Here is a 26266-nt window from a genome sequence, read left to right as displayed (position 1 = left end):
GCCTCCTTTTTGTTCCCATCCAGTCCCAGTTCCAATCATGCGTCCATTGTGAGCTCATCAAAGTCATCCAGCAGCTCGTCCATGTCGACCTGCGGCAAATCTTCCTCCCCATCCTCAGACATCGCGACGCTCATCTCGTCCGCCTTCTTGGGGTTCTTGTACAGAGCCACACCACCACGGTACTCGTCGTCCTCCTCAAGATCCTGCAGGAACAGCTCAAACTCGCGGTCCATGCGCTCCTGGTCGGCCTTCTTTGGCAGCAGCTCTCCCTCATCCTTCGCCATACGCTTGACCTTCCAGTTCCTCTTCCGGTTGCGCTTGCGGTTGGGATAGTGTTTCTTCACGATGATGACGTCGGGTATCGTGCTAGAGTATGTGTTGGAGTTCTCAAGAGCCTCAAACTGGGGGTTGTTGAAGTTGGTGCCAGTGAGCATATAGCCCATCACGGAGTCACCTGCATAGAGCATGCCGCCCAGATGTGTCCTGGCATAGTATGTCTTGTCGTTGACGCCGAGATCGTTTGCGCGAGCCAGCTGGACGTCTGCCAGGATCCACTTGCCCCGTGTCTGGCCCGTGGGCTCGCAGTCCATGACGATGAATTCTGTCAGGTCTTGGGCGTCCGCCAGCGCAGTGAACGGCGCACGCCAATATATCGGCGCTGTGATATCGGCGGTCTGCAGTGTGTGTGTGTCAAGGAGATAGACTGATGTGCCAATCTTGTAGCAGATGGCTAGCGGTGAAATGTTGCCAAGAGACTTGGCTAGGCTGATAGGGAGGGCAACCAGATCGTCCTTGCACACAGGGACGAGCTCGACCGAGTATGTGAACTTGTACGACTTCTTCGATGTGTGTGTGTCCATGGAAATAAGCTCTTGGGCCTTCTTGACGTTGGCTGGAACCACCGACTTGAGGAAGTCGACAAACTTCTCACACTGGTTCCTCTGCGAGAAATAGAAGTCGATGCCATCCTTCGCCTCCTTGATGTTGATCGTCTCCTTGTGGGCGCCGTGCTTGAGAATGAGCTGCTCGAGGTACAAAAAGGTGCGCTTGTGCAAGACCTTTTGCCGGACCTGCGCCACCGCGCGCCAGACGTTGGCTGTGTACGACTTGGCGCATTCGGGGCACTGCTGGTGCGCAACGATGTAGACAACCTCGAAGCTCTGCTGGAGCAGAACACCGTCCGATACGGCGTCCTGGACCGTGAGCTTGACCTTGATACGCTTCGAGTGCGGTTCAGTCCAGATGAAGCTGGCGTCGACAATGCGCACCTTGCCTAGGCCACGAAGCTTTTTCAGGCAGAGTGCGAGCAGCTCGCGGGACTCGGGTGCCGCGGTGACCCAGCTCTGGGGTGGTAGGAGCCATCGGTCGCAGTCGCGGCAGAAGTTGAGCACAGCCTCGCGCTGGATGCCCTGTGATACGTCGTGGTGGACCTTGATGCAGTCGTAGCAGCGAGCGCCAGTCGCCGTTGTGCCGTCGATGGGGGCACCACAGTCGCAACAGAAGATACTGTAGTCGCATGCTGATAGTTAGCAAAACGTATCACGCAGACGATGAGATCGCGGACCATGCGAAGTCTGCGTTGTGGAAGTAGAGAGCTAGGAAGAACTCACGTGGCTCCTGTCGAGGTCGCAGGCCCGACCGGGGCGATCGAGATGGGCTCGTCGAGTTCCATGCCCGCCATGTTGGTAATCTGCAGTGGCAGTTGGTTCCGCTGAAGTCGCTGTCAATGTGCAGTCCAGCACAAAAGATCCCCGAAGCTGTCGTGATCGAGGGGAGGTTCGTGGCGGGGTGTTGTGAGGAAAAAGGTCGCTGCTATCGGTGAGAAGGCCCAAGATGGAGCACCAGGTGGATGACGATAATGTTAGGCTCGCCCCTCGATGACTCTTCAGTGGCTCCCCAAGCTTGGTGACTTTTCGCGGGCGTCGGGCAACGACAAAGAAAAAAAAGTAAAAGTTGCCCCTCGATTGATAAGCCGATAGAGGGCAGTGGCTGCGGGGTCCCCTGCGCGGCGCTGCCAGGACACTGGACCCCTGCTACCGCCAGGCGCACATAATCTGTGGGGCCTGTCTAAGGTACGTACCTAGGTACTTTAGTCGACTTACACGCCTGGGCCTCAGCATTCTCCCGTGTTGATACTGGCAGTCTCACCGACAGTGTGTTCTGTGTTCTACGCAAGATGATGCGGGAAGCCTACTTGAGATCAAAGATCATTCTTCTGGGTGAAGGGAGTTTGACCGTTCCGCCTCAGACTGGACTGTAGACTGGATCAACGTTTGAGAGCAACAACAACGACAATGCAACTTCTGGTTTACCGTCACCCTATTAGGCCTCCTCCATTACAACTATATATAGAAATTTCGAATGCAAAATATACGTTGCGGTGATTCTCCCGCATTGGTATGCTATACGTCCAATCGTGTCACGTTCTTTAATGGTGTAAGGTGAAATAAGACCAGAGCGAAAGCGAACCAAGGGGAGATGATTCTATTCCATGAACACCATTTAGGACATGCCACTTGTCAGATCAGAGAAAAACATATTAGTGAAAGAAGACACCTGGAGAAATAGATCTTAGACCAGCTCGGCCTATTTGCAAACGATTGCATAGCAGTCTCTATGCTGAACACCAGAGAGACCAGTTGGCCCAATTGGAACGTCATCTATCATTAATCTCCCACGAACCGCAGAGCACCAATAGCTGATATTGGAGAACCATCAAAATACGGTGGCTCACCTTGATTCCGCCCCGATTTTCATGGAAATAGACCAAGAGCGACTGCACAAAACACGATCCATCCGGTCATATAAAGACGGGACCAAAATGCTTTTCGTTTCACATCCCGCGCCTTTGTTGGAGGTTTGATCGACTGGCAGAGGTATGCTTAATGTGCTCACTGTCTCGATACGAACCGGGGCAACTATACTGAGCTACTACCTGGCTCAGATCTGTTTTGTGACCGCGATGCCAAGTATAGACGGCAGTCTCGTGGCGGCAACACAAGCGCTTCAGTTGACAGGCCCGAGATATAGAGTGTAGGAGATTGCTGTAGACAGAACCTCATGTGACAAGATTCGTTATTGCTGTATCAGATCTATGACCCTGCGTTCGTGGCTACCATTATAGGACGCTCCGGGCAGCGATCACACTTTCCTTCTGGCCACGAGAACGCCTCCGTGATGTCGTAGATGGAAAGAGCAAGGACGCAGTCGTGTCATGGGACTCCTTATGTTCATTATGCTCGAAACACAGTCTCAATCCTCACCTCTTCGCGTGTGTCCCCTTCTGCCGAGTTATTCCAACTACATCTGCCTGTCGACACAGCGATGCAGCATCAACCATCAGGCATTTCATCACCAACAACCCGGTGATGCCACGCCCTCGCCAATTATCATGCCCCATTGCATTCCATCATATTCCTTGCCCATCTTGTTGTCGCTTTCAAGTCCCTAACAGCCCCTGGTCTATTGGCTCTCGTGCCTCCTCCTGAGCGAATCTACCGATGTGATACCACAATACTGTTCACCATGAGACGACACACTCGTGTTCCGAGACCTCAGAGCAGCCCGACTAGGTCCCAGACGCCCGATGGCTTCTCATGCCCTGGTGTCGGCTACCTTAGCGAGTCCTTGTCATCATAGATCAAATTGGTCGAATTCTCTTGTCTTCCTGTCCAGGTCTTGCGTCAAGACTGGCTTTCTACCAGGTCTGTACAACCGCCCATACCGGCAGCCTCAGGTCATATTTGCCAATACACCGTGGAGCTCGAGATAACAACTACGACGAGACACAGTCATCGTGTGGTCTACAGCCCAGGGTCGGCTCGGATCAACATCATTGGCCACCGGCGTCTCAAAAAGGTAGGGAAGATGAGGAGTGTAGTATTTTTATGACCAAGTGGGAGGATTATCATACTGTGGTAACTCTGATGACCTACAAGTCGTTAGCCTTGGCTAACGCAAACACTTGAAATTCTCCCTGGCAGGTGGCGATCGTGAACAAGTCCGAAACCAGAATCGTCATGCCCTCGCCATCATTGGATAGGCACGCGAGGTCGACAAGCTAGTCTCAGGTGGTAAAGGCTTTCGTGAGGATTGGAGCTGAGCTGAAGTAGGAGGAGTGACGTTGGGGCAGACGTAGTTGGTGGGACGAGTTGTTTGTACTGAATAGTCATATGCCTTGACTAGGGAAATGAAAAAAAAACCTTTTCGAGAATGGAATGAATGAACGGCAGCACTTTTGCGGATGCCAGTCGTAGCTCGTGAGTGCATTCTGCGATGAATGCCTCGGTTCTGAGAAAATCCCACTTGGATTACTGCCAGATACTGGAGACACAGGAGCTTGTGCGACTTGGCTTACGTTTGACGAGAGAAATTATATGAGAGAGACAACTCACCTAAAGTCGTTGAGGAAAGAAGGATGCAAAATGTAGAGGGAGGGAAACGCGACACCCAGGAGTTCTTATAGGACTGCGCTGACTGGCCAAGGTTCGCCGATGTTTGGTACGCCGAAGTCTGCCCAGTGTGGCTGGCGTTCCTCTGCCGCTGAAGCACGGAGTAAGGCTGTCCAAGACAGGTCTGCGAATGGAACCTGCCATTGAGGAGTTCCGTCATTCTAGTCACCGGACTGGTAGTTGTCGGTCCAGATTGTGGACCATTGCCAGATATCAAAATCACAGCCAGGAGCATTCACAAGTGTGCCACATCAAACGGGCTGAATGCTGCCCTGCTTCGTAAAGATGCCCACTGCAAGCAATACTGGATCTTTGGCCACTTTGGTGTATACAATATAAAGTCTGACAGCACCTTGATAGACCACTTTCAGGTAGAAAGGGGCTTGAGTGAAGATGCCTACTTGTCTCTAGTTCTCTACTGTACCCACCCGTCGTACTGGTCTAGGCTTTCCCTCCTCACGCCCTCCATTTCGCCCTTGACGTCGAGCATCCTCACGACACCACCCTTGTCGGCGCTCCACGTCTCCAGAAACTGCTTGACCCGCTTCTCGGTCTCGGCGTCATCCTTCATGACGAGCGCCAGCGCGTCAAAGCCTCCCGCGCCGGGCACGACGCCGTTGTGCACGCCCTCGACGGATTGCAGCGCGTCGAGCAGCGCGGTCTGGGACTCGGGCTCGATGGGCACGCCGCTCCCCGTGCCCATGGCGCGGATCAGCTCGCGCACCGAGGCCACGGCCCCGCTGATGCTCTCGACCTCGCCGGCCTTGAGGGTGGCGCCGAGCTTCTCGTTGGACGCCTGCAGGTCGTCCCAGAGCGTCTTGGCGGCCTGGCTGTCCTGCTCGCGCCACGCGAGCACCTTCTTGACCATCCCGACCGTCTGGCTACCGCAGTCGACGTCGCACATGCGCAGCGCGACGCCGGCGGGGAGGGAGACGCCATCCTTGGCAATCTCCGTGTCCCACTCGGCCTGGGTGACGCACTCGAACAGCGCGGGCGCGAAGCCCGGCTTCCCGGCCTCGGGCAGGCCCTTGAGGATCGACGGCGAGAAGCGCCGGTACTTGCAGCTGCCGTAGACCGCGGCGGCCACGTCGAAGCCGGAGCCGACCTTGCCCTGCGCCGCGCAGTGGGCGGCCTGCGCGAGGTTGTGCAGGGTCCGCTGGCCCTGAGGCGTGGCGAGGTCAAAGTCGGACGGGGACAGGTAGTAGGTGAGCAAGGCGGCGGTCAGGGAGGTCACGAGTGCCGCGGAGGAGCCCAGGCCGGTCTTGTGCGCGTCGCGCAGGGTCGTGGGGAACTTGGCGAAGCGGGTTGGATTCTTCTTGGCCGTGTCCGCAGCGGAGGATGAGTGTGGCTGGGAGTAGTAGTCGTTGTCGGCCAGGACGGTGAATCTGGCTGCTGCGAAAGACTGGTTCGTGGGTGCCAGGGTTGAGATGAATGTGAGGGCGTAGTTCAGCGTCGTCTCCACGAAGGGGTTGGGGTTGATATTTGAGCCGCTATGTTGAAAGTTAGTAATATGTAGGTTTATGCTTGGTGCAAGTGTCTGGAATCGTAGTATAGAATGACGTTGAGCTTGAGAGTCCTGCTTGGAAACATGACGGGAAGCTCATCCTTAAAGGAGGCTCCCGCAAGAATGCAAAGGGGATGTATCCAGATATTTCCGGATCCAGCATGAGGGATATGGATAAGAGACATGATACAAAGAGCATTCACGTACACCTGGAACTGAGTGACCTTGATGCCACCCCTCTCAGGGGCCAGGTGGTAACCGTATCGCCACTGAGCCTCGAGGAATTGAGGGCTGTCGACAACAATCTCGTTGAGCTGGACACCAGGGCTGGTGGGGATGCTGCGGGCAACAACGTTGATGCGGGCACTGAGGCCAAAGACGAGACCCGTGTACTCGCGGTCCAGGACGAGGTAGCCGCCGGCCAGAAGCACCTTGCCAGGCGCCGAGACGGCCACGGGAGTTGCAGGCGGAGCCATTTGGCAGATAGCGACAGGGCTCAGCAGTTGAAAGACCAGGTCTAGATCGAGGATCAGTGGGTGAACAACGACATGTCAATGATATGAATTGCAGCTTACAGTGTGTGGTGAAAGTGAGGGTGTTCCGCGGGAGATCGGCGCGGCGATGTTGAAGTTGGTTGCACAATCGGGGACCCTGAAAGTTTATATAATAGGGGGGGGGCGAGCAGAAGCAGCTGACGAGCTCCTCCAGACCAGGAACTGACAACCGGGCAGAAGAATATCTCAAATGAAGGTTACTGGTTGCTTACACCGGTGCATGCCCGTACAACGTCACACAGCCGTCACGCAGACTCAACAGCTCTTTGGGAAGGGGGACGAAATGACCTCGCAAACTACTCTACGGCTCGGTGAGGGATTGCTTGTGCGGGGAAAGTGGACTCGGCCTCACGTCCAGATCCGACTAACTCGAGCAGGATAAGCCGGGTACGCAGATATCCCTTATTCACACTGGCTCGCCGACCGGCACATGTTTGGAGCAATATGCCGAACGAGAAGAAGCCTTCACACGGCTGGGTGAAACGCCGATGCACTTTGGGCGTGACTTCGAATGTGACATGCACCAAGATCTCCTCTGGGCTGTGTAAGTCGGGAGCTGCATTTAAGGTAGCGGCGTCCGGCTCGGCTCTGCACAGTGGGGAGTGGCTGTCGCAAAACTGTGGGTTTTCCTGCTTCTCCATTTTCTCTGTCAGTGCTTCCACCCTCACGATTCACACGCATCTCTCCCAGCCCAGTCAGCCATTACAGCCAATTCTGCAGATTGATCCCAGACCCAGTCCCAGAATTGAATTCCGTGCACTCTGCTCTATCATGAGCCTCTCATAAACATCCACAGCCACGACAAGATGGCTCCTGAGCTCTCATCAAACTGGAAAAAGTTGCAGGCTCAGATAAAGACTGAGCCGTCCTCTGCGCCCAAGAAGCCGCCGCCACAGGCAGCGCAGCAGAAGCCCGCAAAGAGAAAAGCCACAGAAGACGCAACACAGATCTCGAAGAAACACAAGCCCAGCAGTACACTGCCCCCCAAGAAGCAGGCTGAGAACAAACGGCAGCGCAACTGGCCCGTGAGACAACCACCGCCTTCCTCGTCTTCGTCGATGGGCGTAACCCAGTCCTCCGCCATCCCCAATGGCACGCCGGCGACAATAAAGCCATCACTGGCACTATGGGCCGACGACAATGGCATATCATCAGAAGCCTTGGCCGAAGCATACAACCTCGGCGTCAAGGACAACGCGCTGCTGAGGGCGGGAAGCGAGGCAGAGAAACACCGCGTCAATGAAGGATTGGCCCCAGGCCTCAAGATCGGCGATGTCGGCAAGTACATTGGGCTGGACTGTGAGATGGTCGGCATTGGGCCGGATGGGTACGACCACGCCCTGGCGCGGGTGAGCGTGGTCGACTTCCATGGGAAGCAGGTGTACGACTCGTTTGTGCGGCCGCGCGAGAAAGTGACGGACTGGCGGACGAGCATTACGGGCATCACGACGCGGCACATGCGGACCGCGAGGGACTTTGACGAGGTACAGAAGGTCATTGCAGAGCTGCTCAAGGATAGGATACTGGTCGGGCACGACATTCGACACGATCTCGCCGTGCTCATGCTCAGCCACCCCACACACCAGATTCGCGACACGGCGAGGTTCTCAGGGTACAGGAAGTATGGACATGGGCCGAAGCCAGCGCTGCGGGTGCTTGCGCGGGAAGTGCTGGGCGTGGAGATTCAGGGTGGTGTCCATTCGAGCATCGAGGATGCCAGAGTCGCGATGCTACTCTTCCGGAAGAAGAAGCCCGAGTTCGATGTCGAGCACGCGCACAAATTTAGCAGATTCGTCAATGATGATGATGAAGAGCTTGGGGCCAGCGCAGGGGCAAAAGGCAAAGGCAGGACGAAAGCTGCGGGAGGGAAGAAGAAGAAAAGGCATTAGCGAGCAATCTTTGAGCAACATGGACTAGCGCATCATAATACCCAAACGATACACACTGCTTTAGACCTATCTCATGGTTCTACTGGGCTTCGTGCTTGAGTGGTCGTTTTGACCCTGCAGCCTGGCTGCAGCAGAGTCTAAGCCGCAAGCACTTTAAAGTGGGTCCGCATTAAGTGGTTTCCACCTCCGGCGCGTCTCGTCGCGTCTGATTTCTGGGCTCCATCACCACGGGCATTATTCACTGCGTAGACCAGGGCAGCAGTAGCCTTTGTCACGGAGGCCTCGCACAAACCCATACTTTCTCCAAGACGATACCCTACAAAATGTCACAGCCTATTCTCACGGTCGAGGGGCCAGTCAAGGCCGCAGACCAGCCCAAGACTTGCGTAAATCTGCTGCCCGCACGCATCCACCACGACGGCGAGGTCGGCTCGATAGACACATACTGGAAGCCGGCGATCAACAAAGGTCAGTATCACGCCGTCCGTCCAAGATGGAATCCGAATCGAACCGCTTCCCGCGCATTTTCTGACACTCCCATGCAGACGGCACACAAAACGTCGCATACCTGCGTGGTAGGAAACTCTACGGCAAGACAGTCAAGTTGCCCGAGGGCTACTACGGTGCGGTCGCCAGCAGGCAGGAAAAGAAGAAGCAGCCCGGCGAGGATGATGACCATGCTATGAACCTCGACGACGGCGACGACGAGTCCTCTGAGGAGCCGCAGGTCGCCTCTCTGCGCAACGAGGGCGTGTTTGACGAGTTTGTCGTCTGGGGCCACGAGTCTGTCGCTGATGCAGGTGCAGACGCGTATGTTAGGAGCATCGAGGAGTGGATTGGATTCGCTGAAAAGGTATGTTGCTTGTTTGTTTCTTTGTGCTGAGGAGCACGCCCTAGAAACGATTGCTGACACTGAATCTATCAAAAGCTGCATGCGTATCCTGCTGCTGTGAAGGATCCCTCGACTTGAACCCGGTGTTTCTTGAATACGAGGCAACAATAAGGGCGAATGCAGTCTGCCGTTCCTCGATCATTTGCTGTCAGCAGCTGCGTGACGATATGGTGCTTCAGAGTTGATGGACGACCACACAGAAGAAAGTCCCAAATGCTTTCCATTCCCAAGACTTGGACTTGGGGATAATCTCCTGCCATCATCTCTAAGACCCGCTGCTGAGATTCGGAACGGGTTGCTGAAGAGGCATGTGTGCTGCTTGTTGTGACTGTTTGATGCGGTCGCGACTTCACGATTATGGAGCCACTATCACGACCATGTCTGGACACCGACCAAAACGCACCGGCGAGCATCACCCAAGGAGAGTTCTCATTTGCCCTTTCCTCGGCCCTCGATGCCATTTCCCCATTCCTCGCAGGATCGGTCGATTATCTACGGAACGCACGACCAGTATTTGATAATCACGGCGAGTATGGATATCTGGATCGGCTATAATAATCCTGCTTGGGTGATGCATGTAATCATGCCGTCAAGTTATATCGATTGTTGAGCAAGACGACGGCGTTTCGTTCGGGAGAACCTTTGAAGCCGTAGAACGCCTTTTGTCACAACCATATATGGCGGCCTTACTCTTAGTGAGGGACTTCTCCGCAGGTACAAACAACTATGGCGAGCTATGTATCACTTCGCCATAGAGATGGCACAATTGATGTTTGCTCGCAAACCTTCGCCAGGTTTGACCTAATTTGCCAGTGTGCCTCGGAACCCCCATACCATGTGACCAGCACGCGATGATTAGTGGCCACTCGCACCGGAGGGTTCTGGAAAGTGCACTAAACCTGACACGTCATTAGCACCAACAGGCGTCGCCCCTCCACCAGCGCCTGGACGTTTCTAGTGGAGCATTGGGGCAACTGCCTGCTGCAACACTTGCCCATCACAAATGCGACCATGAGATTCCGTCCGCAACCGCGCGAAACCGACCGCACTGTCAATTGACCACACACCCGATTCCATCAACTTTTCCATCGCCACAGACCGCCAAAGCCATCCGACAATGAGTCCTGGCGTTCTCAACGGCGAGGCGACCGTCGGGGCCGACGTGCCCCGGCAGAAGAGCAAGGCCACGCCCGACACGTTGCGCGTGGGGTGCATCGCGATGGTCGAGAAGGAAGGCCAGGCGCGGCGCGCCGAGATTCTGAGCATCAAGGAGGCCAAGAGTGGGCGGCAGTTCTACTGCAACTTTGACAACTTCAACAAGCGCCTCGACGAGTGGGTGCCCGTGCGGCGCATCGACTTTGAGCAGGACGTCGAGTGGCCGAACCCGGACAAGGACAAGCCGGGCAAGGACAACAAGAGCAAGACGGCGGCCGCCGTGTCGAAGAACAAAAAGTCGGCCAACAAGAACCCTAAGCGGCTGAGCAAGCGCGAGCAGTCGGTCATCTCAGAGGCGACCACTCCGAGCCACCCGTGGACCGAATTTGTCGACAACCAGAAGGCGCCGTCGACTCCGCTCGATGCCGACTCGACGAAAGCTACCTCGACACCCGCCGCGGCCGGTGATGAGATGGACCTGGACGATGATGACGAAGTTGCAGAGGTCAAGAAGGAGGACGAGGGCGGTTTCAGCAGGGAGAAGGAGATTGAGAAGCTGCGGACAGGAGGCTCGATGACACAGAACCCGACCGAGCTGGCGAGAATCCGAAACATATCAATGGTGCAATTTGGCGAGTGGAACCTGTTCCCCTGGTACTTCTCGCCCTACCCGGAGCCCTTCACCCTTGAGGACGTCATCTACATCTGCGAGTTCTGCCTCAACTATTACGCCGACCACAAATCCTTTGTGCGGCATCGCCACCGGTGCACGCTGCACCACCCGCCGGGCAACGAGATCTACCGCGACGATTATGTCTCGTTCTTCGAGATTGACGGAAAGAGACAACGGACCTGGTGCAGGAATCTCTGTCTATTCTGCAAAATGTTCCTCGACCACAAGACGCTCTACTACGATGTCGACCCGTTCTTGTTCTACGTCATGACGCAGAAGTCGGAAAAGGGCCATCACTTGGTTGGCTTTTTTTCCAAGGAGAAGGAGAGTGCAGAGGGCTACAACGTCGCCTGTATCCTGACGCTGCCGCAGTACCAGCGCAAGGGTTTCGGCCGGTTGCTCATCCAGTTCTCGTATGAGTTGTCCAAGATCGAGGGCAAGCTGGGCTCTCCCGAGAAGCCGCTGTCTGATCTTGGGCTTCTCAGTTACCGGCAGTACTGGTCTGAGGTCATTCTTGATTTACTCATCGAGGCTGCCGAGCGGGACGAGAAGACGAGTATCGAGAGCATATCATCGTCGCTGGCCATGATGACGGTCGATGTTGAGCACACGTTACAGGCGCTCAAGATGCAGGTGTACCACAAGGGCGAACACAAGCTCGTCATTCCCGAGGCACTCATTGCACGTAGGGAAAAGGACAAGCTCAAGGCCAAGAGGTACATTGCGCCCGAGCGGATCCAGTGGAAGCCACCTGTCTTCACTGCATCCTCCAGGACGTGGGGTTGGTAGATAGTCCTGTCAGCCGGCACTTTTACGTGCGTGTAGGTTTAGCAGGAGGAGGTAGAGGCGTATTGGACTTTGCGGCGTCTCTTGGGAAAGGATTTAAAGGCGTGACTAGCGAACAAATTGATACCCTTGCGATTGTGCTTCTCGAGACATTGGTGCCTGCCGTCATGTGCCTTTAGATACATGTGCGTGCGGGAAAGTCGTGCTGTCGAGGGCGAGCTTGATAATAAGTGTCGAGACCATCCGTTCGCCAACCTCCGCCGAGCCGGGCGGCCGGAGACGCACCGGAGCGGCTATGGACGGCCCCGGAAGTCGATGTGCGGGATCCACTTATCCGCCCACGACTTACCACATCGCCCCCTCATGATTCCGAGACTTTTTAAGTTGTGAACTACATGCTGCGTCTACTTCCTTTGGCCTTTGCAGCCCGCCACACGATATTGCGATCTCGGTCAAAGTGATCCCCGGAGCAAACACATCTGGCAAGGACCGTCGAGCTAGGTGGAGAGGACCAAAGTTACATGCGTTGTATTCTCATCCTCACACGGCCGTGTCATCGGACTAGTCTTGCAACAAGAACGTTCCCAGTCAGCAGCAAGACGGGGTCGAGGGCCTTGTTATCATACGCTGGCAGTCCACCATCGACTGTGACTACCAAATATACCATCAGAATGGGCAGCACAACCTCCTCCTCCACCGCCCCCGGGGGCCCCAGCACGGGGGGGATGGAGGGCAAGACCACTCCCATCCCAACTCCAGCCTCACTGACCACCGAGACTACACCCGAGACCAAAAAGAAGGAGGAGAAGAAGAGGACGCCAATAAATCTCCACAGGGGCTGGCCAAATACATCTCTGCTCCCCGTCGACGCCCTGAAGAAGGCCGCCCAGGCCGCCCTGAGCGACGCCTCCATCCTCACCCCGGCCTCGGCGCTGCTGTACGCCCCGGACCCGGGGTTCCAGGAGCTCCGGGAGGCACTGGCCGTATGGCTAGACGAGTTCTACAGCGATCCCATACACCGTGATGACGGAGGAGTGCCTCCTCCTAATCATCATCATCAAAAGAGCATGCCGCCCACATCACCACCACCACTGGCCGCGGAAGCAGCAGCAGCCGACACCATCACCATCACGGGCGGGGCCTCGCAGTCCCTGGCCAACGTGCTGGCCAGCTTCACCGACCCGGCGTACACGCGCGCCGTGTGGATGGTCGCCCCCGCGTACTTCCTCGCGTGCCCGATCATGGCGGACGCCGGGTTCGGCGCCAAGATGCGCGCGGTGCCCGAGGACGACGAGGGCATCGACCTCGAGTTCTTGCGAGCCGGGCTGGAGGAGCTCGACTCGGAGAAGGGTGGCTCGGAGAAGAGCAAGGACAACAAGAAGGAGGAGGGAAGTCACCAAGCCACGGCGGACCGGGAAGGAGAGGAGGCCGCCCCACGACGACCGGTGTACAAGAACCCGGCCCCGTACCGCAAGATCTACAGGCACGTCATCTACTGCGTGCCCACGTTTGCGAACCCGTCGGGCAAGACCATGTCACTGGCCCGGCGGCGCGCGCTGGTCGAGCTGGCGCGCGAGCACGACGCGCTGGTCGTGTCCGACGATGTGTACGACATGCTGCAGTGGTCTACGACCTCTTCCCCGCCGGGTCACTCTGCAAAGGGTGCCACGGCGGTTGAGGCGCTGGCAGAAGAAGTCGATCTCAACCGGGCTCTCCTCCCGCGCCTCGTGGACATTGACCTCGCCCTCGGGCCCTCTCGGCACGACGAAGAGCTGAGCAAGCTCGCCGGTGCGACCACAACAAAGACCATCGTCAACGCGCTGGGCATACCGCTCGAGCCAGCACAGAAGAGGCAGCACTTCGGCCACGCCATATCCAACGGGTCGTTCAGCAAGCTCGCTGGCCCCGGCCTGCGCACCGGCTGGACCCAGTCTACGCCCGACTTCGCCCTGGGACTGAGCCAGACGGGTGCGACGAGGTCCGGCGGCGCCCCCTCGCAGATGACGGCCGCTATCGTGTGCCAGCTGCTCAGGTCGGGGGATCTGCAGCGCGAGATTGAGAGCGTGTTGCGGCCGACGTATCGGCGCCGGCATAGGTTGCTCATGACTGCTGTGGAGAGGGCGTTGGTGAGGCCGTTTGGTGTCATGGTTGGGCAGGGGGGTTTGCTGGATCTCGAGGATGGAGCAGGAGGCGGAGGTGACGGCGGCGCTGGTGGCGGTACGGTGCAGAAGGAAGGCAAGGGCATATTCGGAGGGTATTTCATCTGGCTCACACTGCCTGTCGGCACGGAAGAGAAGCCGTTCCCCGGCGCCAAGGCGATTGCCGCGCGGTGTATGCGTGACGAGGATCTGGTCATTGGTCACGGCGGCATGTTTGAGGTCCAAGGCGACGAGGCCGCCGTGAGACTGGACCACGCGATGCGGCTGTGCTTTGCGTGGGAGGAGGAGCAGAATCTGGTGGAAGGCGTGGAGAGACTGGGACAGGTCATTGGGAGAATGCTTGATGATGGACCGTCCAGCTGGCAGGGAGCAGAGAGGGATAGCAGTGGGACCGCCGAGGAGCAGAAATGATCCAGAGCAAAAACACCATCAGAACACCTGTGCAGAGTGGGAATATTCACTCTTCCGATAATCCCCAGTTCTCAAAAGTAATGCCTTGTATCCTCCTGTAAGTAGTATTGTAATGCCACATCTTGTGACCTCTTCGCTGCCATCATATTGTATATGGAGTGCTATCCCCAAATATCAGCTCTGGTTTGCGGGCAGCCAGATCCAGAATCGTCTCCGCAAAAACCCCATTAGCCCACGCGAACCAGCTACGTGTGTACGAGTACGAGTTGTTCACGTCGATACTCTCGTGGACGAGACCAAGGTTGCATGAGGACAGGACAAGGTCAATGCACTCTTTGATCTCAGTGTCGTTGTTGGAGGTGCGAGCCTGGATGAGCAGACTCATCGGCCATGCGTTGCGCAGACCGATATGGGGGCCTCCAATACCACGGAAATCCCGACCCGTCAAATAATAAGGATTCGAGTCCTTGCCGAGCAGCATCTTGCGCGTGTTCTGATACACCTCGTCGTCCTGCTCGACGAAGCCCATCAGGGGCAACGCGAGAAGAGACGGGTAGTTGGCATCGTCCATCAGTATCGACGAGCCGTATCCGTCCACTTCGTAGGCAAAGACCTTGCCAAACTTCTTGTGTTCCACAACGCCATGTTCCCAGACACCCTTGCTGATCCGCTCGCTCAAGGCCACGAGTTCGGCCGCTTTAGCAGTCTTGCCATCTTTCTTCAGAGCCTTGGCGGCTCTGCGCAACTCAACGCTCATCATGGCGTTTGCAGGGATGAAGAAGCCGAGAATGGTTGCATCGTCGCTGGGACGAAAGGCTGACCGGACAAGGCCTGTGTCGCCGTTCAGGGGGTTTCCCACACCGGCAAGATTGAGGGTCTCGGTTCCCAGGTTTGTCCTACGCTGAAAGGTGTACTGGTTTTTGCGGAAGCTTCCGGACGTGGGATCAAATGTCGGCATAGACTGCTCATCGATAACGTCCAGGACGGTGTCGAGCGCCGCAAACCACCTGTCCGTGAGGAACTCAGTCGAGCCAGTGTGCTCGAAGAAGTCGTTGCCAAGCGCAAGGAAGTGGGCAATCGAATCGAGCTCGTACTTGCACTCGAAGACGAAATTGGGATCGTACACAGGGTGCACATCATCGTCCTGCCCATTGTGGGTGATCGACAGGCCGCTGATGGGAGGCGGCTGAAAGGCATTGCAGTACGGAGACTCGATGACGTATTCAGACTGCGTGTTGATGGCGCCGAGGATCAGGCTGTAGATGGCCGGATCCTTCTTGGCCAGCGCCTGATACGGAGACAGCTGGTTCGTCGAATCTCTGAGCCACTCGGCAATAATGTCGCCCGTGATGATAAACGAGTGCGGCCCTTGCCAAGCATCTGGAAGAGTGTCTGAGTTGTCCACGCCGAGGCCGTCTTTGCCAGTGGTATGGAACTTGACAGTGGTGTCTGTTGTGGACTAGAGAGAGCGTCAGCGCTGCTGCGGAACCAGATCCAGTACGAAGGAGACTGGTACTCACAGGAAAGGCATTCTCAAAGAGGCGAGCGAGGTCTGGATTCTTCATGCGCGAGGTGACATCCTCAATGACCTTCTCGATGGCGTCGGACTGAAAGGTCCGGCACCTTGGATCAGGTCTCTGAAACGGAAGGGCAAGAGGCCCATCGCTCAGTGGGCGGCTGGAGTTATGGTGATGACGACGTCAGCACGTGCCGTACCCAAGATCGAGCAAGATCACACCACCTGCGAAGTGAGTTGACGTACTGGGGATAGCTGGCATATTGGGCGTAGTCTGGGCAAGCGTCCTTGTACAGATAGCTGTTGCTGTTGAGGACCGCCTGATCCTGGCCGTACTGCGCACAGACGCCGGCGATCTCGAGGGCCAGGCATGCCACCGCACACAGGCGAGACGAGGCGGAGCGTAACTCTTTCATGATTTCTTCCTTCACCCAAGCTGAGTCATCGCAAGTGTTGCTCGAGAATTGTCGTGTGTTTCACCCTGGCGGAACATATGGCCGTGCAGACACAGGGAAGGTCGGCGGGCCGGCAGGTAAAGACTCGCGGGCGATGTCGCAGTGGCTGGGCGGCCGGATTAGATGTTGAGCTGCCAAGGGCAAGGGACAGGCCACTCTTGCGCTGCAAGCCATGATTGGACCGCTGCGTCAGTGGCCCCTCCCCCACATTTCAGACCCTCGAGGTCTAACATCCCAACTGTCAGCCGCCAACTTAGCTCCTCGGCCTCCACAATCAGCCGGGCCTGCACAAAACACCACGCCGGTCCAGCTTCTGCACGGCACTTTCCATCACGACTGCCTCGTCGACAGCCAGCCATTGACTCACCGCCATGGCTCCCACCGCCCTCAAATACCCCTGACAGATTCCAGCTGCCTCTGACCCCTCTGGCAATCCTTCTTCTTTTCCTTCGTCGTCCCTCTTCTCCTACAACACCACCGCCACAGCCATACACAATGTTTGGAGTTGCCTTCCGCCGGATACTGGCTCCGGCCTGCCGCTCTCGATGGGCCGTGGCAGCAGCACCACCACCATCATCCCTTTCCAAAATCTCTCCCCGCCAACACCTTGCCGCCGCCGCGGCCTATTCATCCTCCTGCAGCAGCAGTAGCAGCACGCCCACCCGCAAGTCCCGCGAGATGATCCCCTCCTCGTCGATCCGCATCCTCCGCTCCGTCGAGTCGGTCCGCCGCTGGCGCAAGCCGCACATGCTCGACCACCGCATCGTCGGGCTCGTGCCGACCATGGGCGCCCTGCACGAGGGCCACCTGAGCCTCATCCGCGCCGCCGCCCGCGAGGCCCACCACGTCGTCGTCAGCATCTACGTCAACCCGGCCCAGTTCGGCATCAAGGAAGACCTCGCCTCGTACCCGGTGACCTGGGACTCGGACTGCAAGATCCTCGCAGACCTCGATCGCCAGCTCGCCGACGACGGCGGCAACCTCGGCCGCATCAGCGCAGTCTTCGCCCCGACCACCGCGGACATGTACCCCTCCGGCTTCCCCGGCCAGGAGGTCGGCTCCAAGGGCAGCTTCGTCACAATCACCCCCGTCGGCGAGGTCCTCGAGGGCGCCAGCCGCCCCACCTTCTTCCGCGGCGTGGCGACCGTGTGCATGAAGCTGTTCAACATTGTCCAGCCGGAGCGCGTCTACTTTGGCCAGAAGGACGTCCAGCAGACCGTCGTCATCCGCAACATGGTCCGCGACTTCATGCTGCCCACCGAGGTCGTCGTGCGCCCGACGAGCCGCGAGCCCGACGGCCTCGCGCTGAGCTCGCGCAACGTGTACCTCGGCGCGCGGCGGCGCAAGGTCGCGACGGTGCTCAACCGCGCTCTCAGGGCCGCGGAGGCGCAGCACGCTACGCAGGGGGCACTCGACCGCCGGTCAATACTGGGCGCGGCGAACAAAGTCGCCGAGGAGGTTCTGGCGGAGCAGATGGCCCTGGCACCCGAAGAGAGAGTAAGGTTTGAGGTTGATTACATCTCGCTCGCGGACCCGGGCACCATGATGGAGCTAGAGAAGGTCGACCCAGAGAAGGGAGGCATTCTCAGCGGCGCTGTCAAGATGTTGCCTGTCGAGGCACCCCAGTCCGGGGAGGATCTCGGCCACAGTGGCGGTCCGGCCGTCAGGCTGATTGATAACATCATTCTGAAACCGTCGAGCACAAGGTGATCTGGAGGTCTCCCATATTTTGTCCCAAGTACGAGCGATTGAGAAATATATCGCAGGTCAAGATTACTCGCGCCGCCAGACGAGAGTTGGTAACATCACAAAAACATGTAACATTTCACAAAGGCTTCCGTTCAGATAGAGATAATGAATAGATACCAATATCAAGGCACCGTCGTGCCCAAGCAATATCATGAACAGAGGCCGAAAATCACCAGCGCCTTGCCAATACCAAGAGACATCCTTGTCTGCATTTCTTCTCTGTGCACTCAGAATAGAATGATCTAGTCCCCCTCGTTGTGCTTTTCCAGTTCCTCTAAACACCCTGAATGCATAGTGCTCTCCATGAGACAACCAACTGACAAAAAGCTCGGCGTCTAGTCGCTTTCGTCCATGTCATAGTCATCCGCGTCCTCGCTGTCGTCTTCGTCGACATAGACCGGCTTGGCCTTGGCGGCGGCGGCACGACCAGGTCTGCCGCGACTAGCAGGCTTGGGCGGAGGCGATGAGGGCTCGGCGAGGTCGTCCTCCTCATCGTCGTCCAGGTCCATGTCAAAGTCGTCCTTCTTGGACTTGGGCGCAGCCTTCTTCTTGGCGTACAACTTCGCAGCCGGAGAAAGCTGCGTCGGCTTGGCAGCAGCTGCCTTCGTAGCAGCTGGCCGACCTCTTGGCTTCTTGGCAGCCGCACCGCTGGCTGCAGACTTGGCAGCAACCTTTGGCGAAACCTTGAGCTTGGCGTTCTTCTTGACCGCTGGTAGATCGTCGTCGTCGTCGTCGTCAGAGAGGAAGTCGTCCAGGGGATCGGCCTGGGGTGGCTTCGCTGGCGATGATCGGGCTAACATCTCGTAGTTTGTGTCGTCATGGCTATCCAAGTCGAAGGTCTTGGAAGGCTTGCTCTTCACTTTCAGAGACGTGGAAGGGCCATGGCTGCTCTCTGGTCTTGTCATGTTGTACAAACTGACTCGAGGTTTGTCCTCTGAGGACTCATGTGCTGCGCCGCCACCGATGCCTTTCACCATTGCGCCGATGTCGCCGAGCATTTGGTCATCATTGCTGTCCGAGTCCGAGTCGTCGAGGATCCAGGTCTTCTTCTGCACCGCGGCCGCGCGCTTGGTCCGCCCAGCAGGTGCTGGGGGGAGCTCTGGCTCTGGCTCTGGCTCTGGCTCTGGCTCCGGCTCTGGCTCGCGCTCGATTTCCTCATCGGCAGATTCCTCTGGTTCGACAGGCGCGGCCTTCTTGGCTGGGGCTGCCTTCTTGGCAGGAGCCTCCTTCTTCACAGGCTTGCTCTTTAGCGCAGCAAAGTCGTCCTCGTCAAACGCATCTGAATCATTGGCGCCATCAGTACCGGCTCCGTCAGACTTCTTCGGCTTGGCTCCGAAGACATCCGCAAATCGTGAGGCAGCCTTTGGCGGAGCAACCTTTTCCACCTTGGGTTTCGCCGCGGGCTTGCTCCCTCTCTGGCGTGGTGCAGGGTCATAATCATCGTCGTCCTTCTTCCGTCCGCGGCCCGCTCCTATCTTCTTTGACACGCGGCGACCCATTCTTCGAATCGAAGTCTTGATCTCGGAATCGAGACGGAGTTGGTTCTCCCACTCAGCCTCGAAATCGTCCAGGTCCCGACACCACAGGTCCTTTTCGCTGAGAGCCTCGAGGTCATCATGTTCAGCCTTCTTCTTAGCAATCTGCTCCTTCAGTCTGTCAAGTCGCTCTTGTGTGAACGACCAGATAGCCATCTATCAAACGTTAGTCATGCGCCGAAGAGGTAGTCACAATGGATGGGCACCTACTCCAAGCAGATAGTCGTAGTCTTGTGCACCGCCAGAAACATCGTTATCCTGTTCTTGGTCGCCGCCCTCGTCTTCGGCATCTTCATCGTCCTCGGACTTGGCCTTCTTCGCATCGCCTGACTTGGGGAAAGCTTCGTAGTTACGTGTGCGCAGCTCGTCAACAATGATGGCCTTCTTCTTCCGGCTGACAACAAGTTCGCCATCCATAATCTCCTTGATGAAGCGGTACTGATTCTGAAGCTTGCGATAATCGGCGTGGTACACACCAAGCCAGTGTGACTGGGGATCATGTTAATCAGAGTTCGGAAGCCTTGGATCCACGGGAGTGCTTACCTTGCGCAGCTTGTACATCTTCAGGCGGTACACGTAAAACTCCTCGAGAATATCCTCAACCTTCTCGTACTTGCGAATCATGCCGCGAGTGTCGAACGCAACCAGGTTGCTGGTGGCAATCTGTTTCTGCAGCTTGAACCGCTCCAGAAGTCCTTCCTCGAGCGCAGCCTTCATGTGCTTCTCATCCATCTGAATCTCGAAATGGACATTGTTGTGGTCGTTGAACTCCTTGTAGTCCTTGATGAACGACGGGGCCTTTTCAGCACGGATGATCTCTTCGAGGCGGGCCTTAAAGTCGTCTGTCCACATGCGGATTGGCAGCTCCGTGATTATGACCTCGTTGGGTTTCTTCTCGTCTTGGTAGGCAACACCATTGAACTGGTACCGGTTGGTCTCAGCAGGAACGACGGTTCCCTTCCAGCCTCTGAACCACGGCGTCATAGGCTCGAAAGGCGACTCGATGCCTTCCTCGCCTTCGAGGCGGCCCATGCGACGTTTCAAGTTCTTGATAATCTCCGTGGGGTGGTAATTGGGAATTGAGGTACTCCAACCTGTGCCGATACCATCTGCACCATTCACCAGGAGCATCGGGATAACTGGCGCATAGTTTTCAGGCTCGATCCGCTTACCATCTTCGACATTGTGGTTGAGATTGGGCTCGTCCAATGGGTGGAACACACGGCGGGCAAACGGGGACAAGCGCGTGTGGATGTAACGAGCGCTGGCAGCATCGGATCCACCGGCAAGTCGAGAACCGAAGTTTCCGCTGGGCTCAAGACAGTTGACGTTGTTTGAGCCGCAGAAATTTTGCGCAAGACCGATAATGGTCATCTGCAAAGACTGCTCACCGTGGTGATAAGCAGTCTGTTCTGACACGTAACCTGCCAACTCAATGACCTTCTTGTCTTTGACTAGATTGCGCTTCAGACAGGCGTAGATAACCTTGCGCTGACCGGGCTTCAGGCCATCAATCATAGACGGAATGGACCGCATGTTGTCTGCCATGCTGAACAAGATCAGCTCTCGGTTCACAAAGTTGTCGTAGGAGATAGTCTTTGTCGTGTGATCCAGATATGTGCCTGGCACAAACTTGCCGAGCCATTCCTTGCGAGCATCAGCTTTCTTTTTTGAGAAGGCCAGGTCAAAGAGTTCAGCCTCAGATGGCTGCATGACCTCGAACTCTTTCAGGTGATCGTCTAGGTTGGTGAAATAGACTTGTGCGTCTTCATTCGAACTCGTTCCCAGACCCTTGTAGTATTTGTATTGCCACTTCTTGATCTCGGCTTGGTGTGCCTCCTTCCATTCCTCGTACTGGGGCTGTGTGAAGAAAGACTTCATCTTGAGTGGCTTCTTGGGGTTCGGACCTTGCCAGACTTTGACAATCGGAGTGATGAACTCTCTGAAGAAGTCTGGAATCTGCAAGAGAGAGGGGTATTGAACCTGGAGGAAGTTGATCAACAGCCCCTTGATGTGACTGCCATCGTGATCCTGATCGGCCATGATCATCAAGTGGCCATAACGGAGACCCTTGACATCAGTGTACGTCTGCTTATGCTTCAATCCAAGGAACTGCTTGATGTTTTGGATTTCGGCATTCTTCGTGATCTGGTCAATCGAGGCATCGCGGACGTTTAGCATCTTTCCTCGCAGTGGGAAGACACCGATGCGGTCTGGGTCAAGGATCGCACGGCCTGCCACAGCTAAACTCTTGGCTGAGTCACCTTCCGTCAAGATCAGGGTACACTCGTGGCTGTGTCGTGTTCCAGCCAAGTTGGCGTCCACCAGCTTGGCATTGCTAACTCTGGAGCGTTTGCTGCCGTCACTCTTGGCCATCATCTTGTCTGCCTTCTGCTCGGCAAAGTGGATGATGTTGTTTATGGCATCAGTCTGGCCAATCTTCTTCAAAAAGCCATCTGAAAGTACACATTTGCTTCCAAACTGGCTGACCTTTGTCGTCATCTGCTCCTTGGTCTGCGAGTTGAAAGCCGGGTTGTTGATCAGACAGTTGATGAAGATGAAGATGTGATTCCGAATATGATTGGCCTTCAAAGAGTGGCCCTTCTTCTTCTTGTTGAGTGACTTCAACAAAGATTCACAGATCTGATCAGCGATGTAGTTGACGTGCGTACCACCAGTCGTGGTGGCAATAGAGTTGACAAATGACACCTGCTGAAACGACCCGTCTGAGACGGCAAAACCAATCTGCCATCGGCCCTTGTGGCCCTCGGTCTCGATGATGACCTTCGAGTTGGGACCAGAGAGATCCTCATCGCCACGCTCCTTTGCAATGGCCTTGGAGTAGAGCTCGCAATACTTGGCAAAGTTGAGCTTCAGCACCTCATCGTTGAGGCTGACTTTGACGCCTGAGACAGTTCCAGCCATATCATAGATACGGCGGTGGAGCAGCGCCTCGAGATCGTCGTCAATTCCGTTTGGCATGCCAAATTTGTCCCAATCTGGCTTGAAGGTAATGCGAACAAAGTCTTTTGAAGTGCTCGATGTGATTTTCGCCTTGGACATGTTGGTCATGTTGTTCGTCCATGTCTGCTTGTAACGCTTGCCATTCTTGGAGTCCTGGCATTCGAGTGTGAATTCGGTACTGAACACGTTACACAGCTTGGCACCATAACCGTTCCTGCCTCCCACAGTCTTCTTTTCGTTATCATCGAAGTTGGAACCTGCAAGGAGATGACCAAACACGAGTTCGGGAATGTAGACGTTTTCCTTCTCGTGGATTTCGACTGGTATGCCTTTGCCGTTGTTTTCTACTGACACTTGGCCTTCGGCACGGTTGATTGTGATCTTCATATAGGTCATCGTTGCGTCTCTCTGCTTGTTGTCGGCAGCGTTGACGAGGATTTCGTCAAAGATCTTGTAGAGACCAGGCACGAAGCTGACTTTGCGGTTCTCCATTTGCTGGAGTTCCTTGTTGTACACCCACATCTGCTGTTCGGTGCGTTCCACGGAGCCGATGTACGTGTCGGGACGCACAAGGATATGTTCGCGTTGTGAAAGCTTCTGATATGTCTCTGTGGCTGTCTTCTTGCTAGGCTTGGGCTCCGAAGGTCCGTCCACCATCATGCTGTCGTTCTCAATCTCCTCGAGCGGGTTGCCGCCTGTTTTCTTGACAGCTGGCTCCTTCTTCTGCTTCTTCTTGGTAGGTGGCGTATTTGTGAAGCCAGACTCGTCGTTGTTGTCATCGTCGTCTTCCGGCTTGGCACGCTTCTTCGGAGCGGCCTTGCTTTTCAGTGTGGTTTGGGCCATCTTCTTTGGGGCGGCTTTTGGCTTGGCGGTTGCCGCCTTCTTCACAGCTGGTTTCGCCTTTGGCTTCTGTTGTGGCAAGACGTGGTCAGTATTGGAGGTGACTTGTGGATGAGGGAAGGGAATGGGTTGTGCCTGAGTTCGTGGTGAAGTTCTGGGGAAGCCCTCCGAGGCAGAACGTATCACACGAATGGAATGTCACGTACAGCCTCGGGCGAGAACGCATCAGAGTCATTCTCGACGTCGTCGAAGACGGAGTCGTTGGAAATGTCGGAATCCATCTTGGCGGTTTGCCAGCTCGGCGGCGGGTACACGATGGCTGTGCGGTTCTTGGGGGCGTTATGGTAGTGATTGTGAGTGGGCACTGGGAATGAGCTCTGCGTCCCGTGCAGTCACCATGTACAATCAGCCTGGATTGCAGCTTGGGCGGACTGTGACAGTATAGTGAACGCGGTTGGTGGCCGATGCGAGCCTGAAAGGAGAGTGTTGGCTGTTTGCTGACGGGGCTGCACGAAATGAAACGCGCGAAGAGTGAGTATGGGAGAGCGCGAGGCCAATAGTGTTGCGCGCGAGGGAGTCGACGCTGCGCACCAGGCAGCTGCTGCAACTGTCTGTCGCCAGCAAGAGATGGTGTTGCAAGATTGAGGCCGTTGTTGACTTTGGCGTCGCCAGGCATGTGCTGCTTCTATCTTATCGCGCTATGTAAACATGAGACGCGTCCAAGCAGGGTTCTGGCCTAATTTCTGCCCCGCTCCACTCCTGTCATGCAGGCTCCGCCCCTGCACCTCCAGGGTCACCCAAAGTGGGTCCCGAGGCTCTGTGCCTGTTAGTGCTCACTTAAGTCAGCTCGGCAGAAGGTGAGCCAACCTTGTGATGTATCAACGATGACAGAACCAGCCTCACAGCCACTCCATCTGCTGTGCTGTTGTGGCTGAGAGGCAGAGCAACCGCCAAACAGTTACCAAGTCAGAGGGAGGGAGGTCTCACCAATCTGCAAGCCTGGAGCTGGAAGCATCCAGTCTTCAGCCAGTGTTTGTGACATCTACACCAGTCTCCCAGGTCATCGCCACGGGTGAACACGTCTTCGTGCGGTTTGCTTCATCTCGCTCCTCCTTCTCTCGGTCATGGCCAGCATGTTCTGTATCTCAATTCCAACCCTCCATCATCCTACGCTCCAAGCCCAGACAGAGCTCCTCCCTTCTTAGCTACGTACACTGACACCCACTGTCGATGGGAACTTTCAGCAACCCGCCATGAGCGGAGGATACACAAAAGCCAGGTGGCCTAGGGACCGTATCCGTAGACCCAACTATACGCGAAGCAATCTAGCGAGAGTTCATGCTGAACCACTGAGGCAATCACTCATCTCCCTCGTCACTGACATCATGGCCATCTACCAAACTTGATCTTGACCGATCAGAGCAACTCCACCACATGGAAATGAGATGCAGAAGCACGGCACTGCTTTCACCACGCCATGATGTGCCACAAAGATTGCCACATGGCTTCCCGCCGTGTCAAATCCACCATTGGTGTTATTTCTCCGCACTGAGAGCCTTGCACGACACACCATGGTTGTTGTGTGGACAAAGCTGTGCGCAGCAGAGTGTGCTGGCTGCCACAGGTGATACGGATTGAAAGAATCCAGATCTCCGTGTGTCCGTCTGTGCTTGAGTGGCCCCCTCTCCATGCCTCACCTTCCCGTGGTCACACTACGGGACCGCTTGCCCGCAAACAAGTGGAACGATGACTGCCAATGGAGGTTCGTAATAAGGCATCATCACGGCCACCTCGCTGAGCCCTTGATTGGCTCGAACTCACAACAGTCTCGGCTTCGACCATATCGTCAACCTCACCAAACTCTTCCTAGGACAGTTGCGGCTACAGACACGACAGTGGAGGGTCCTGGCCCCCTTGGTACGCGTAACCAGTGCAGTCCAAGCGCCGGCAACCTGAAGGAGGCACATGCCACCAGGACCAGAAGCTCTGGCCTGGCACAAGGGATTTTGTGTTGCATTGGCCTGTTCACTATATGATTGTGTACAAACGCAACTCGCCCGATCCGGACGCTTTTGATACGCTCAAGAAACCGCCGACTGCTCATGGCGGCAGCCTGCAGCCAGGACAGTTCAGTAACACCCTGGCCAAAGCCTCAAGAAGGGGGGGTTGACTCGAGATGCACGTTTCTGCATGCTCGTGTGCAACCTATCTGCCAGATGCACGTTGGCGGAAGGACACCAAAGGACGGGTGCAGCAAAGGTCCCCATAACTTGGCTCTTCAACGAGTCTATTCCTTGGTCTCCCAAAATTCACGCTCTCCTGGCTGTGGCGATATCTGCCAGGGATTGTCTTAATAGGACGGAGGAGGCATTGGGCAGTTTGGCAGACAGGCAAGCTTTTCATCTGGCATGCCGACTATTGAGTAACGCGAGCCTTTTGGAATCCAACCCCTTAAACTTACGTATGGTTTCTTAATATCCGCCTATTGACAGCTGTTGTGGAGCAGGGAATGGTGATTGACATGGGAGCACATCTCACCGGAGATTCCTTCGCCAGCTCCCACCGTTGCCAGATTTGCGACATCAAGACTGAGTGCAAAGCCTCGTAGCACAGATTGGCTGCACGGCCAACGCTCTCCCAGTTTCAAAATACCAGGAGCATACTTGCGCCGAGTCAGAACACGTGTGTCCTCATCGATCTAACGGACGCTGTAGCTTTCGAGCAGCTGTTCTG

At 56.1% G+C, this 26266-nt stretch overlaps 9 protein-coding genes across 9 annotated transcripts; 5 read left to right on the top strand and 4 right to left on the bottom strand.

Annotated features, from left to right (window-relative positions):
* Window positions 1-35: 35 nt before the first annotated feature.
* B0I36DRAFT_360865 (NMD3 family-domain-containing protein) lies at window positions 36-1681 on the bottom strand (the record flags this gene model as incomplete). Its single annotated transcript, XM_046158397.1, has 2 exons — window positions 36-1506; window positions 1611-1681. 2 exons carry the CDS (start codon window positions 1679-1681, stop codon window positions 36-38), a joined length of 1542 nt encoding a protein of 513 aa, XP_046015605.1.
* A 3185-nt stretch (window positions 1682-4866) lies between these two features.
* On the bottom strand, window positions 4867-6431 carry B0I36DRAFT_347271 (ribosomal protein S5 domain 2-type protein; the record flags this gene model as incomplete). The annotated part of the gene is made up of 2 exons (XM_046156552.1): window positions 4867-5941; window positions 6163-6431. 2 exons carry the CDS (start codon window positions 6429-6431, stop codon window positions 4867-4869), a joined length of 1344 nt encoding a protein of 447 aa, XP_046015604.1.
* Window positions 6432-6947: 516 nt separating this feature from the next.
* B0I36DRAFT_318509 (RNA exonuclease 4) lies at window positions 6948-8456 on the top strand. The gene has a single exon (XM_046153300.1). The coding sequence runs from the start codon at window positions 7316-7318 to the stop codon at window positions 8396-8398; it is 1083 nt and encodes a 360-aa protein (XP_046015603.1). The 5' UTR covers window positions 6948-7315; the 3' UTR covers window positions 8399-8456.
* A 265-nt stretch (window positions 8457-8721) lies between these two features.
* B0I36DRAFT_360862 (ribonuclease H2 non-catalytic subunit-domain-containing protein) lies at window positions 8722-9368 on the top strand (the record flags this gene model as incomplete). The annotated part of the gene is made up of 3 exons (XM_046158396.1): window positions 8722-8866; window positions 8944-9251; window positions 9327-9368. 3 exons carry the CDS (start codon window positions 8722-8724, stop codon window positions 9366-9368), a joined length of 495 nt encoding a protein of 164 aa, XP_046015602.1.
* Window positions 9369-10291: 923 nt separating this feature from the next.
* B0I36DRAFT_318507 (histone acetyltransferase E) lies at window positions 10292-12044 on the top strand. Its single transcript, XM_046153299.1, has one exon. It carries the CDS (start codon window positions 10408-10410, stop codon window positions 11905-11907), a length of 1500 nt encoding a protein of 499 aa, XP_046015601.1. The 5' UTR covers window positions 10292-10407; the 3' UTR covers window positions 11908-12044.
* A 259-nt stretch (window positions 12045-12303) lies between these two features.
* On the top strand, window positions 12304-14543 carry B0I36DRAFT_318506 (pyridoxal phosphate-dependent transferase). The gene has a single exon (XM_046153298.1). It carries the CDS (start codon window positions 12426-12428, stop codon window positions 14472-14474), a length of 2049 nt encoding a protein of 682 aa, XP_046015600.1. The 5' UTR covers window positions 12304-12425; the 3' UTR covers window positions 14475-14543.
* Window positions 14544-16550, bottom strand: B0I36DRAFT_285806 (uncharacterized protein). Its single transcript, XM_046151593.1, has 3 exons — window positions 16237-16550; window positions 15995-16151; window positions 14544-15933 (listed from the first exon to the last, which is right to left on the bottom strand). Exons 1-3 carry the CDS (start codon window positions 16404-16406, stop codon window positions 14617-14619), a joined length of 1644 nt encoding a protein of 547 aa, XP_046015599.1. The 5' UTR covers window positions 16407-16550; the 3' UTR covers window positions 14544-14616.
* Window positions 16530-18327, top strand: B0I36DRAFT_318504 (uncharacterized protein). The gene has a single exon (XM_046153297.1). It carries the CDS (start codon window positions 16569-16571, stop codon window positions 18153-18155), a length of 1587 nt encoding a protein of 528 aa, XP_046015598.1. The 5' UTR covers window positions 16530-16568; the 3' UTR covers window positions 18156-18327.
* B0I36DRAFT_285800 (DNA topoisomerase) lies at window positions 18328-24173 on the bottom strand. Its single transcript, XM_046151592.1, has 4 exons — window positions 23740-24173; window positions 20273-23602; window positions 19940-20218; window positions 18328-19885 (listed from the first exon to the last, which is right to left on the bottom strand). The coding sequence occupies exons 1-4, from the start codon at window positions 23812-23814 to the stop codon at window positions 18530-18532; spliced, it is 5040 nt and encodes a 1679-aa protein (XP_046015597.1). The 5' UTR covers window positions 23815-24173; the 3' UTR covers window positions 18328-18529.
* Window positions 24174-26266: the final 2093 nt, after the last annotated feature.

Source organism: Microdochium trichocladiopsis (genome assembly GCF_020744255.1).
Source record: "Microdochium trichocladiopsis strain MPI-CAGE-CH-0230 chromosome Unknown B0I36scaffold_3, whole genome shotgun sequence".
Lineage (NCBI taxonomy): Eukaryota > Fungi > Ascomycota > Sordariomycetes > Xylariales > Microdochiaceae > Microdochium > Microdochium trichocladiopsis.
Note: the sequence above shows the minus strand (reverse complement) of the source record. Positions and strands in the feature narration are given on the sequence as shown.

Coding starts and splice junctions, on each gene's coding strand:
- B0I36DRAFT_318509 (XM_046153300.1), top strand. CDS start 7,316: ATGGCTCCTGAGCTCTCATCAAACTGGAAAAAGTTGCAGGCTCAGATA.
- B0I36DRAFT_318507 (XM_046153299.1), top strand. CDS start 10,408: ATGAGTCCTGGCGTTCTCAACGGCGAGGCGACCGTCGGGGCCGACGTG.
- B0I36DRAFT_318506 (XM_046153298.1), top strand. CDS start 12,426: ATGCGTTGTATTCTCATCCTCACACGGCCGTGTCATCGGACTAGTCTT.
- B0I36DRAFT_285806 (XM_046151593.1), bottom strand. CDS start 16,406: ATGAAAGAGTTACGCTCCGCCTCGTCTCGCCTGTGTGCGGTGGCATGC. Junction 16,152..16,236: donor CAATATGCCAGCTATCCCCA/GTACGTCAACTC, acceptor CCATAACTCCAG/CCGCCCACTGAGCGATGGGC. Junction 15,934..15,994: donor TCTTTGAGAATGCCTTTCCT/GTGAGTACCAGT, acceptor CGCTCTCTCTAG/TCCACAACAGACACCACTGT.
- B0I36DRAFT_318504 (XM_046153297.1), top strand. CDS start 16,569: ATGTTGAGCTGCCAAGGGCAAGGGACAGGCCACTCTTGCGCTGCAAGC.
- B0I36DRAFT_285800 (XM_046151592.1), bottom strand. CDS start 23,814: ATGGATTCCGACATTTCCAACGACTCCGTCTTCGACGACGTCGAGAAT. Junction 23,603..23,739: donor ATGCGTTCTCGCCCGAGGCT/GTACGTGACATT, acceptor TTGCCACAACAG/AAGCCAAAGGCGAAACCAGC. Junction 20,219..20,272: donor AGATGTACAAGCTGCGCAAG/GTAAGCACTCCC, acceptor CATGATCCCCAG/TCACACTGGCTTGGTGTGTA.